The following is a 13,436-nucleotide window of genomic DNA, read 5'->3' as shown; positions in this document are numbered from 1 at the left end:
TCTATGTTGATTGGCTTCAAGGAGCCAGTACTAGAAATCTAGTTGGACAGTTAAGCCCCAAGGTATAGTACCTTACTGTTGGGCCTTACCAGGGGTCAATTAAATCACGCTCTTGTTAAAAGCAGATATAATCTTAGCATGATATAAAAATGTTAGCCTTATCCCCTAGATGTTGTGTTAAGATATTACTTTAGTGATAAATTTGGCATAATTAGCATAGCTCTGAAGAAGATAGGCATAAATTATAAGGAACTGTACCTACTGTATTTTCCCATGAACTTGGATACCCTTGTTAATTATTTTCTTAAAGATGGACCTCTCTGATCCTTAGCCCACTTTGGGAGAGAACAATGAGGCAGCCAACAAAAATGTTTTGTAGTCTGATGGATTTGAATCTGTTTATTTGGTACTATATCAAAACCAATGAAATCATGTAAATACATTGTAAGATTTTTGAGGTGGGCTATTTTTAAATTATTCCTCCTGGTTTTTTTATAGCCACTATAGACATTCTCATTCAACCAAACATCATTGATTAGTAGGAAGACTTGGCTAAGCCTGATACTGATTTTCACAATGCATATGCTTGGTAGTAAAATTACAACCAGTTGCAATTCCGTAGTAGTACTTGTGGCCAAGTGAATGCAAACTCTGATAATCAAGTTGACTTAATTCTTGTAATGGGGACTTTTCTCCAGCGCAAACTAAATATATTTAAGCTGGACAGCTTCTCACCTGTGACTACTGTTACTATTAAATTTTAAACGTGTGACTCATTTTGGCTGTACCTATGTCGGACAATCAAGCTGTCGCCTATAACAAAACAATGAATGATTTGGTTGAGAAAGTGAGCCAAATTTGGGGTATAGTTAAGTGGTGAGCAGTGGTAAAAGAAAAGCTTATAATTGTTTTGTTTTTTTCCTAACTGGGGAGTAGGGTGGGAGGGAGGGAAACTGAATCCTCCCCTTTGCTATCCATTAACAGATGAGAATTTTGGAGAAAGGACCTAGATCATCAGGTGGAGGCCTAGAGAAGTGAACCAATGTATTCCGTGACACCGAGAATATTTAAAGCAGCACTCATGCTCACTTGTTTCATTGTCCTCCGTTCTTTGCAGGATGACTAACAGGAAACTCTTAGTTACTTTTTATAAGCTGGGAGAAAAGAACTGACAAAAAAAGAATAGTTTTGAGAACTGGAAAGAATGATATATAAGTAAATTGAGCATCATCCAATAAATATGGTCTCAATAAATGGTCTATATTTCCTAATAAAGTGGTAATCTATTTGAAGTTGAAAATTGCATTATTGAATTAATTCTTGAAAATTTGTTGAAAATGCATTCTTTTAAATGCATTAAAGGCTTTTTAACTACTGTCCACGACTGCCCCCCCCCCCCCATGTTGTTCCACCCAAATGGGGACACATGAAGATCAGGTGGGATAATCTCAGTGAAAATTTAATTTCAAATTTGACTACTAGAATAGATGTGAAAAGTGCTAAAGAAGAGACTTGTTTTGAATTGCTAGTTAAGTCCACATGCTTATATCATAAAGGAAAAAATCTAGTGTACAGCCTGGCAAATAAAGGCATATATGAGTAATGGTCAGAGAGACTTGTACTAAAGAATGAACATCCAGATATACAATTGCAGAGGTGGTAAAAATTGCATTTTTGTAAACATTATAAGTCCAAATAATAAACACTGTTTAGGGAGGGGGAAGGCTTAAAAAATACATAGGTTTATTGTAGGTCACTCGGAGGTACAATATGAATAAATGGACTGGAGCTGCCTACTTGTCATTTGTAGAATCACCATGATTTGAATGGATTAAAAACAAATAGCTAAAGCAACTGGATATTTCATTCATCATGATGTTTTCTTTTGTTTCTTCTTTTCATTTTCTTCTTTTTCTTTTTCAATTTCGGCCACATACTTTTCAATTTCTTCAGGATTTAAAATCTAATAAAAGAGAGATTCCATTCATAATTATCAGCCTAACAAATCCTGAACCAAAAGTCTTGGCCAGAAATCGCACCCCCACCCCCACCCCCCTTCCCCCATTCTCCATAGAGAAGCCAAATTAGAATATTTGTCCCCTTTCATTTGGAAATGGAAACCTGAGATGCTATGTTGCCCCAACTATTGTTGGTTTTGCAAGACGGATTTGACTCTCAGGCCTGTCCCTTTAAAAATAAACAAAGTGGGGAAATTTTTTTTATATCATAAGATATGAACTTTATTAAAGCCCAGACACGTTAAGTGACTTGACTAAGGTCACAGATAGTAACAAAACCTAGATTCAAACTTAGGTACACTAACTCCAAATCTAGCAACATTCTCCATGGTACCCCACCATGCCTTATCCAAGTAGCAAATGTTTTTGTGTTTTTAACATAAATCACAAATATTACTAAATTATCCACATTTCCTGACTATTTTCAGTTGATTAGGTAGGTGAGTCTCTTTTTATCTTAATCTGTAAAGGTCTCTGCCCAGCCCCATAAAGCATTGTAGAGGAGGCAAAATTTCTTTTTTTCAGCTTTTTGTGGTTTTTCTCCACCAGCTGTTTTGTGAAAGCAACTGGCATAGACAGGAATAGTCTGTCTGTTTAGACAACTAAGTCAACACAGTGCCCAAAGGGAGGGCTGACAGAGCTAAATAGACAAGAAAACAAACCCCACTTTAAAGCTAGGCAGCCCCAACTTTTTAAATATTTCTAGGTCTTGGGGTTCGTAAGTAGATTTTAGATGGACCACGGAAGGAATAGGAAACTTTGGCATTTACCTTAAGAGGCTGATCTCTCCTCATGACAGCTAGTTCAATGTTTTTGCCCCCTGACTGAACCACCTGTAATAGGAATGGAGAGAATAGGGAACAAAGAGAAATTAGAGTGTAGGGACATTTTTGCTCCCTCCCACCCTCATGAACCCAAATCCTCACTTGGGTTCTCTATTCCTCCCACAATGACATAAGTCTAGATAACTCTTATTTAATGGGTGCGTCTGTGTATTTTTAAGTGTATTTAAAAACTAAACAGGTATTACTAGGATCCAAAGCAGGAGTTACATGGATAACCAAAATTAACATACATTCCTTAAATGCATTTTGACTTCCTGTACTAGACAAAAACTGGCTAATATGGAATAAAACTGTTTTTCTTACTCCTTTTTCTGCTAGAGATGCTAGTTAACAAGGAAATACCTTCCCCCAAAGGCAACTAGAGAAAGGCTGAGAAGGAACTATGACATTTCAAAAAGGAAATATCAATCCCAGCACCAATGGAGAATTGTCTATATTATATGTAAGACACTGAAAAATTACGTACAGGCAATAATGAACGGAATGTTACAGCCTAATATCCTCACAAATTCTCACATGACTGGTAGTGACTATTAAATGATTTTTTCTCATTTCCTTTCTCAAGGAAGAATGGAATATGGCAGCCTAGTTTTCTAAAGCAAGTTAGAACAAAGAAAAATATTTCACTGTCAAACTCACTTCCAAAAGGGCTTTGATAACAAGTTTGATGGTCAAATCATCAGTTTCAATGGCTTCATCAGTATAGTTCTTCTCCAAAAATTCACGGACTGACTTGGCTCCTCTACCAATAGCATTAGCCTGAAAGAGACACATCTCATTTACCATGCTGAAGTTAAATGTAAAAAAAAACAAAGAATAAAATATCCAGTAAACACACTTTTAAGTACAACTGGCTAAGATCTTGGGTTCATCCTTGTGTGAGTCAGTTCAGGGACACATATTTCTACCCCAGGTGCAATAAATGGGAAACCACAATCAACTAGGAGTGAATAGATCTGTATTGTTACCATTCATATAGGTAAAATCACTTCATCACTAGCCTGGTTTCTTCATCTGTAAAGGGAGTAGATAAGATTTCTAAGGTTCCTGTCCAGCAGTATGTTTCCTAACCTAATCTAAACTAAAATGTAAATGTGTTATTGTGGGTTACAAAAGAACCTAGGCAAAAATGCCAACGCAATTAATTACTGGAATCAACTCAAAAAGCATGCCCTGTTGATGATGGGGGTCATTTTAATATGTAGAATCATCATGTTGTTGGGCCCTTAGCAATCATTTAGTCCAATGGTGTCAAAACTCAAATAGAAACAGGGCTACTAAATTGTACATCAGGATCCCTGCAGGCCACATATTAACTCAGAAAAACACATATTAACATCCTCTTTGTTCTATTGTATTTTTATTTTGTTAAACATTTCCCAATAGTATTTTTAATCTGTTTTGGTCTACATCTGGATCTAGGTCTTACACCCTCCTCCCCTCTCCCACCCTTATTTTTACAAATGAGGAAATTAAGGCCCACCAAAGACACACAGAAAATTAGTGGCAAAGCTGTGACTCAAACTTAGATCTTCTGATTCAGTCCAGGGCTAATAAGCCACTTAAATCATATTACCTCGATGACAACAACAAAACCAGATCAAAACCACTAGTTAACTTTACATTAACTTAGAAAGCACAAACCTTTTGAAAACTATTGCACGTTATCAGTTGACATCACTCTTTAATATTGTTTCATTTTGCTGTTTTCAGGGATTATATAGTGTGGGGAATTCAGAGTACAGTGGGGGTTGTAATTTTACGAATATAATTTTTAAAATCTATAGCAAGCACTTCTATAAAAAAGGAAAATTACATTTATGTTTATTAAAAAACTGATTTAAGTCTAATGAATAAGAGAATACATGACATAATTTTATCTTACCAATGACTAGAATAAAAGCTAAAATTTTAACTTTTCTAAGTAGAAGAGTCATGGGAGTTAACGATGAACCCTGTTCCACTTGTCAAAGCTACCAGACAGATGAGAAATAGCACCTTTATTGGTGGAGAGGAGGGGAACAGTTTTTGGGAAATGTTTTTCCACCCTACTCCCAATTAAAATCATACGAAGCAATTGTTACTTGTAGCAATATCTATCAATAGTTACCTAGTAAGGAACTTAAAGGCAACCACATGCCAGGACTTCCAGAATAACCTCCAACAGGAGGAATCTCTTCAAAACCTAAAATCCTAATTATTTTCCTGCAAAGAATGTTGTTTAAACATTTAAACAGAAAGCTAAAGCTTTCTCGTTCCCAGAATGCAATGACACAGGTCTGTTACCGAAGAAACAAGAAGAAAAGAAATTGTAAAATTTTTATCTTCCTTACTACTTTCTCCTACTTATGCCCTAAGTAACTGAGGGCAAGACACTCACCCTCTCTTTGCCAGTTTCCTCAGCTAGAAGATGAGAGTTGGATAAACTATTGCCTTCCAGCTCTAAATCTGCCACAGGATCATATGAGCATTAATATAATATGTTAACCGTATCAAAGCCAATTACATTTTTTCACAATTTTTACTGCCACATCATTTAGAGGTGCTTTGGGTATATCATCTAGGTATGTAGTTTTCACAATACAGAGAAAGAAGTTTATGATATTTATGATAAGACAGATCATTTTGTTTTTTCTTTAACCATTTACTGGTTGAGCAATGAAGGTACAACAGTTTTAAATGACAATGAGGAACAAAGAATGCTTTTCATAAGGCTTTGCAGGAGAATTCTGTATCTTTCCTTTCAGCTGATCACTTACCTTCCATGCATGATATGTGCCAGAGGGGTCTGTCTGGTAAAGTCTGGGAGTTCCATCAAAGTCAAATCCCACTATAAGGGCAGAGATGCCAAAAGGTCTGCGCCCGTTACTCTGAGTATAACGCTATTTAGGAGGAAAAATAAAACACATTTGCTTTGCCTTTCCTTCATCACAAAATATCACCATAAAAGAACCCAGCAAAGACCAGAAGAAAAAAAAATGGTAAAAATTGACATTTCAGACACAGGCGCAGTTTACTTCAAGTCTAGTGAAATGATGATTTTATGAATTGTCAAGACAATTTTTAGAAATTTGCAGTACGATGACAAAGTAAACTGATTGCTTCAGCTCTTATTCTCCCCTGTTTATTCGTCTTTCAACTTCTGTAGTACCTGGATTCCTATTAAAAAGACAAATCAGTTATCCCAGTCACCCAGAAGTACAAGGTGATGGAATATTAAAATCAACGTTCTACAATGATAATTTTTAAAGAAAAGGATTCTTGTATAAGGAAAGACGCTTTAAGGGCCAATCATATTTTGCCACAGAGGCAAACAGGTTTCGGTAGTGATTAAAATAATGGTATCTAAGCTTTTGGTTATCTCTGAGTGGTAAAGCATCTGCAGTAAGGTCATAAGTAAATACTTTTGCTTTCAGAAAAACTGATATAAGCCCGAGCAAAAAAATACATGACATTTTACCACTTGTAAATGATTAGAATAAAAGTTTAAAATTTTATCTTTTCTAAGGAGAAAAGTCACAGGGCCCTTTAAGACCCTCTACACACACACAAAAAATCCAAATGAACTAGACATACATACATACGTATATATGTAAATTAAAGGAAAGGGGAAAAATCCCTTTATTTTTCCTTTACAAAGTAGTATAATCTATGTTCAACAACCCCATATAAAGTGACCACTAGAGAGAATATTTTCAACATAGAACTTGTAAACAAACCTGTTTCAGACTAGCGATGTAACGGGTGATATATTCCACTGTGACAGGATCCTCCACAGTGAGCCGATGACTCTGGCACTCTACACGAGCCCTATTTATGACTATTCTAGCATCAGCAGTGAGCCCTGCAATCAGCAGAAAGACATTTTAGTTTGACCCAAATTTTTCATTTGGCTCAACGACAAGAAAATGCTTTTTGTTTCACCTTTAAGTTTAATCTTTTACAAAATTTAATCATGATTCTGTTATCCTCATCCCAAACTAATGCTCCTCAAACTTAGCATCAAAGTCACATAGAATTACTGAAACTAGTGCTAATCTCACCCTCTTTCCTCTAGAGGATAAGTATAAAGATTAAGGAAGCACCCAGAAAGACTGGTTACAAGCTTAATGTCATCCTTCACTAGGAACTCAGCTATATACAGAAGCAGAGAAGCACTACATATAGAGGTATACCTGAGTTCACAATCTCAACCATTCTTCTGTATGGTAATAACAGAAAGGAAGGAAATAAGCATTTATTAAGCACCTATGTACCAGGCACTATATACTAAGCACTTCATAAATATTTTATTTGATCCTCACAACAACTCTGAGAGGTAGGTACTATTATTATTATTATGTTACAGTTGAGGAAACTGAAGCAAACAGAGGTTAAGTGACTTACCTGGGTTCACTCAGCTAATAAGTTTCAGAATCTGGATTCTATCAATCAATCGATAAAAATTTATTAAGTGCCTATGGTGTGCCAGGTACTGTGCTACACAGATTTGAACTCTGGTTTTCCTAATTCTAGGCCCAGTGCTCTATCCATTGTGTTACCTTGCTGCCTCTAGTAATTGTTCAATTGTGTCCAATTCTTCATGACCTCATTCTTGGCAAAGATGCCGGAGTGATTTGCTATTTCCTTTTCCAGCTCATTTTACAAGTGAGGAAACTGAGACAAAGTTAAGTGACTTGTCCAGTGACTAGCCCACACAGTTAGTTAGTATCTGAAGCCTGATTTGAACTCAGGAAGATGAGTTTTCCTCCTCCAGACCCAGCACTGTATCCACTTCAACATCTAGTGGCCTGCCTCTAATAATAATGATGTTAATAATGATGATAGTATGTGACACTTTAAGATTTGCAAAACACAAAGTCATTAATTCATTTGATCATACAACCACCTTGTGAGGTAGATGCTATCATCATCCCTGTTTTAGAGATGGAGAAACTCAGGCACAGATTGGTTAAGTGACTTGCCCAGGGTCACATAGCTACTAAGTGTTTTGAGATAGGCTTCAAGCCCAAGCATTTTTGGCTCTAAGTCCAACACTATCCACTGTGCCACTTACCTAAATCACATTTTGGTGCATTACAGCACACTTTGATGTACTCTGTGAGTTTTCTAATTAAAGTAACCCTGTTGTGAAGCAAATAATCCCAATCTAATTTCTATTTTGTGTATATTTATCCATTATATTTGTTCAAATTAAGTTAAAACAAGCTCTATCACTAACATGAAAGCTAAATTCTCCCAATAAGTATGCTCTAAAATGACTGACCAGTAGTTTGATGACACAGTTGCCAAAGAAAAGCGATTATAAAAAGCTGAAAATAAAAGGCAAGGCACAGCATCCTTATATCCAGAGATGATTTCGTTTAGTACAAAAGAAACAGTACTGCTTATGTATTAATGAGGAAGGCAGCAGCAGCTACTTATTAGATGGTGAATTCCTTTCTTTGTTTTCCCCAGCACTTAACATAGTGCCTGGTATATAATGAATGCATAATAAATGTTTACTAACTAAGAATGAGAGGCAAGCTTGAATTAAAATATGGCCAGGACTTTTTTTCCCCTTTAGACTCACAGCTAGGTTTCTTTAAATATGTTATTTTCCACAGTTAGCAAATTTGCTTGTCCTACTGAAGCAGGTCATCCTCAATTTAACCACAAAACCTTCTTTAAAAAAAAATATAGGGGCAGCTAGGTGGCGCAGTGAGTAGAGCACTGGCCCTGGAGTCAGGAGGACCAGAGTTCAAATGTGCCCTCAGGCACTTGATGCACTAGCTGTGTGACCTTGAGCAAGTCACTTAACCCCAATTGCCCTATCTTCTCCCCTCTAAAAACCAAATAAATAGATAAATATTAAAAAAAAAATAGACACCACAGAACAAGAAAGTTCATTGTGTCATAAGAACCATACCTGCAAATGCCATGCACACATTGTCGTCCAAAGCACAGATCTTCCGCACGGTCCTTTCATCTTGTAGTTTGGCCACTGATTTCTTCTCTACACCAAGAACAACAATATCTTTTCCTCGTACACCAACCTTCAATAAATTCAACAAGTGTGATAAAAATGGTATCGGGTTGTCATGCCCAATACAGATCTAAGACCCAGATATCAATGCAGGGTATGCCCTCAGATGGCTGTATTCCTAGGGCATATAAGCACATCCACAAGGCCCTCTCTACCTTATTACCCTCCTGGCTATTTAACTTCTTTCCTCATCTTAGGCAAATTGACTATCTGCCACTAAGGTTGGCAACATTTGTTTTATGTGGTCTATTTGTTTCTGTCCTTCTATTTACATGTTGCAGTTATTATGTATGTTTTCCTTAGTTCCACCTACTTTACTTAGCATTGGTTTATGTGTGTCTTCCTATGTCTTGCTGTATTCTTCATATGCATTATTTCACATAGCACAGTTTATTCCATTATATTCATGTACCATCATTTACCATTGTTCCCAAATCAACGTGTATTTCTTTGTTTCCTGCTCTCTGATATTACAAAAAGTGTTGCTATAGATATTCTGGAGAATATTAGACCTTTCAAACCTCCTTAGGGCATGTACCCAGCACTGGAATCAATGGGCATGGACAACTTAGTCACTTTCTTCACATAATTCCAAATCTCATTACAGATTGATTGCACCAATTAACAGTTATACCAACCAAAAATGAGTATGCCCATCTTTCTGTAACCCTTCCAACACTGATTAATCCCATCAATTTCTATTCCCGTTTGTATAACTTTTTCTCCCTATCCACAGCTGTAAAAAAAAAAATCCAATCAAATTATCTTCTGATTTTTTTAAGGGTGTGATATTTAATATTCAGGTCGCAGATCTACTTCAATCTATTATGATCAGCTGTTGATCTATATCTAATTTCTACCAAATTTCCTTCCAATTTTTCAGGAGCTCCTGTCAAATAGGGAGTCCTCTCCACTCTACCACCACCACCATCACCTCCTGTTACCAGGTTTATAAAACGCAGGGTTGTTTAGTTCAACTGCTTCTCATCCAAAGGGTCTACTTATAAAACTTAACCAAATATTAATATCTTATATACTAACGACACCTAATAATTTACTTACTAAGGGATAATTTCCTAAGTTTCTTCACACTTATAATTAGAGAAAGAAATGATCCTGAGATGCCTTACCCTATCTGCACTACTTCAGTTTTACTCAGTAAATTATTTTCCCCACGGGAGCACTCTCAAGTTAAAAAGCTCTTTATAATAAAACTATGTCTTGATGGCTCCTCTATTTTAAATACTCTTACTATGATATTCAAATAAAAGATTCTTAATTCCATTCCTCTGAATATAACCAAAGCCCTGAAATAAAGTCAATACATACAATGATATACCATGATTTATCAAAGGATTTGGGGATCAAATGTTTCCTTTTTACATTTGTATCAGAAAAGAGGATAATTATTGGGGTTTTTAACCAACAATTCCATCAACCACTGAAGACTGGGGAAAATTACCCCAAATCCAAAACAAAAAGATAAATAAAAATGGGTCCATTACCCAGGTAAATCGACTCAGGAAAAAGGCAAAATTGAGTCCTGAAAGTAAAAATTACTTTCTGTTTTAAAATAGTAACTATATCTTGTATATCAAAGATAAGAATGTTAGTCTCACAAGGTGAAAATTCCTACCTCTTTCCACGCGCTCTCATGAACTAGTAACAAAACCCTAGTTGATAGAAGAAAGCATCAGACATTTTGAGGAACACTGAAAACTAAAAAGGTTTCAGACTTCATGAATCTCATCTCAAAAAGGGTACTAATGTAGTTATAATACAAAATTTCATCGGGCAAAGTGAGACACATGATTAGGCACAAAATGAATTACAGCTGACAGGCCAACCTGACGCTACGCATCCAGCAGTTAAGGGCTTATTATGGCAGAAAAGTCAGACCCACGAATGAATAAATTAGTCCCAAAGCCTGTTCTGGAAACTGTATTAGTGATAATGTATAAATGCCATCTACATTCATCTGTGTCTTTGACTATAAGTGCTTTCCCTGGTATAGGGGAAGTTGGTGAATTGCAAGGGCTGCCTATCTTGTATCCATCTAACTCACCTGCTTTAGACGGAAAAAAAAAGCCACAACTAAGTCAGAATGTTGGTCTTGAACTGCCTACTTGATTCCAAGACTGGGTCAATACTAGCTTCTCTCTTTTATACCATCAAGTCCCAGCAAGTTCCACATAACTGTTCATCTGGAACTCGGCTTTCCCAGTCTCAAGAGCAAAAATGAAACCAACCAAGATGGCAAGTTTAGTCAATCTGAGACTAATGCTTTGGAAAAGCTGTTAACATGCCTTTGAGAATACTGAAAGATAAAAGGAAAGATGATAACCTTAATATTTCACAACCATTTTTCTTTAGTTCTTTTAATTCCCTTTCTAAAGCACCATGGAAGACAATTACCAGCAGGTTTTTTAAAACAAAGTTCACTAATCCTTAAATATCACGATGGTAGCCCAGTTACATAAGCCAAATGACTAGGAAAGACCATAAAAATGAAAGCAAATTTATTTGGTCTTGTTTTCCCAATTGCTCCCAATTATTCCATTTTCAATTAGAATGCCTTGTTTTATGCCTCCAACTAAAACGAAATCAATTTTCAGTGTTCATATTTTTTAGGAAAGTGGATTTTAATAAGTCAGTAGACCAAGACCACATAATTGCCTTAGTGATTGCTTTTTCTCAACAGACCAACATCAAGAAAATTTCCCCACATCCTAAAGCAATTCCATAGTGGTGTTTTGAAACAGAGCTTATGAAAATCCAACCTACAACAAAGCAATACTCACTTTGACACACAGGAGGGAACTCTCAGTACCTTGGCACAGGAACTGTGTACATTCGAATTAAGACAGAAACACTTTCAATAACAAGATACTTATATTCCCCTTCTTAAATGGCAAGCTGTTCAGGGTAACAATTGTTACTTTTCATTGTATCGCCAGCCTGGCGATTTAATGTGTTTTTTAAAATGAAAATAAAGTTTCCCATTTACTGGCAAAAATGGAATACAGTTTCCATTCTCAACCATTAAGTAATGGAATATACAGCATTAAGTGGGAGAAAAATCAGGTATCCCAGAACTGAGTTACTTGACAGAATTTCACATTTCTACCTAAGTTCAAATACCATCTCTTCCAGTGGCCTTTGGCAAACTACGTATCTATTTTCTCTTTTAGTTCCCATAAATCACGTGAACTCAAAACCCTAAACACACAAAAAATTTTAAACTTTAATTTGGGGGTAGGTGGGTACCACAATTACTTTAAAAGAACATCTAGGCATCTCAAAAACAAACATACACAAATGTATCGAAATGACTTTTAGAGATATTTCTGAGGGCAATTCCGTGTTTGTGGGATTCTTTGTGGCAATAGTCTGGGATACTTCTCTTACAAAAATTCACTTATCAGAGCTATCACCATATTTAGGTGGGTTTTCCCCACTGCAGTCGTTTCTCAGGACTGAGTCAGCAGAGCCGCGAGATCCCCCGGCAGCCTCCGGGGAGGCTGTGCCCAGTCTCCCATCCGAGGCCTACCTCACCTGCCGCGGCCAAACACGACCCAGAGCCCCACGCACCCCCTGAACGCCCAGGCCATGTGCCCCTCTCCTTAAAGAAAAAATGCCATTAAAACCTCCAGTGGCAGAGGCCCCGCAAGAACCGGCCTCCGTCCGGCTGGATTCCGAAAGGCTAGTCCAGCCTCGGGCCTGAGGCCTGAGGCCCGGGGCCAGCCCCGCGAGCAGCCATGTGCAGCGCTGTTCCCAGACACCAGATCCCCGGGCAAGCCACCGGGCGGTCACTAGGCTCGCTAGGCATGAGGTACCGGGCGGTCAGCCCAAGCCCGGGCTCGGCTCACATCTGCGGCCGCCGTCCCCCTTCGTCGCTCTCGCCTCGCAGGCCGCCCGCCCTCTCCTCCAAACCTCTCCTCCCCCGGCCCCTGGAGTCCCCGCGGCCCGGGCCTGGTCCCGCTCCTCACCGCGGTCGAGCCCTTTTTCACCGCTTCCTGCGCGTATTCCACTTGGAAGAGGTGCCCGTCCGGGGAGAAGACCGTGATGGCCCGATCGTAACTCATCTCCCTCGGGGAGGCGGGCGCCGCCGGCTCCGGAGGATGGAGGGAAGGAGGGAGGAAGGGAGGGGAGGAGGGGGCCGCTGGGGCCTGGCTCGGGTTGGAGGTGGTGGTGAGAAGACTACCACAGAAGCCGACAGCCAACGGCCACCAACCGCCCTCCCGGATCTGAGCTTCCAACCTAACGCCACCCGAAGAGAGACTCAAAAGCGCACACTCATCGCCAAGCGCAGCGCTGCGGCTCTCACGATTCACAGCGGCGTCTGCGCCTGGCGCCCCCGCCGAGCCCCACTGGCCCCAGCTGGCCTTTCCGTACGCACTTGGCGTAAGGCAGCCCGAGAGCGTAAGGGGCCGTGCGCCAGCGACGGGATCTGGAACGTACTACTGACCGTCCAGAGGGAGGGGAGCACCCTGTAGCTTTGGGGCCTTCAAGAACAGTTCTTCTACGTCTCGCTCACGGCAATGTAGA

At 38.7% G+C, this 13,436-nt stretch overlaps 1 protein-coding gene across 1 annotated transcript; it reads right to left on the bottom strand.

The window, feature by feature from the left end:
* Window positions 1-384: 384 nt before the first annotated feature.
* PSMA7 (proteasome 20S subunit alpha 7) lies at window positions 385-13,279 on the bottom strand. The gene is made up of 7 exons (XM_036748734.1): window positions 12,878-13,279; window positions 8,772-8,898; window positions 6,583-6,707; window positions 5,623-5,745; window positions 3,503-3,622; window positions 2,789-2,851; window positions 385-1,963 (listed from the first exon to the last, which is right to left on the bottom strand). Exons 1-7 carry the CDS (start codon window positions 12,971-12,973, stop codon window positions 1,871-1,873), a joined length of 747 nt encoding a protein of 248 aa, XP_036604629.1. The 5' UTR covers window positions 12,974-13,279; the 3' UTR covers window positions 385-1,870.
* Between the last annotated feature and the right edge of the window lie 157 nt (window positions 13,280-13,436).

Source organism: Trichosurus vulpecula, chromosome 3 (genome assembly GCF_011100635.1).
Source record: "Trichosurus vulpecula isolate mTriVul1 chromosome 3, mTriVul1.pri, whole genome shotgun sequence".
Taxonomy (NCBI): Eukaryota; Metazoa; Chordata; class Mammalia; order Diprotodontia; family Phalangeridae; genus Trichosurus; species Trichosurus vulpecula.
This window is presented reverse-complemented; position numbering and strand designations above follow the sequence as displayed.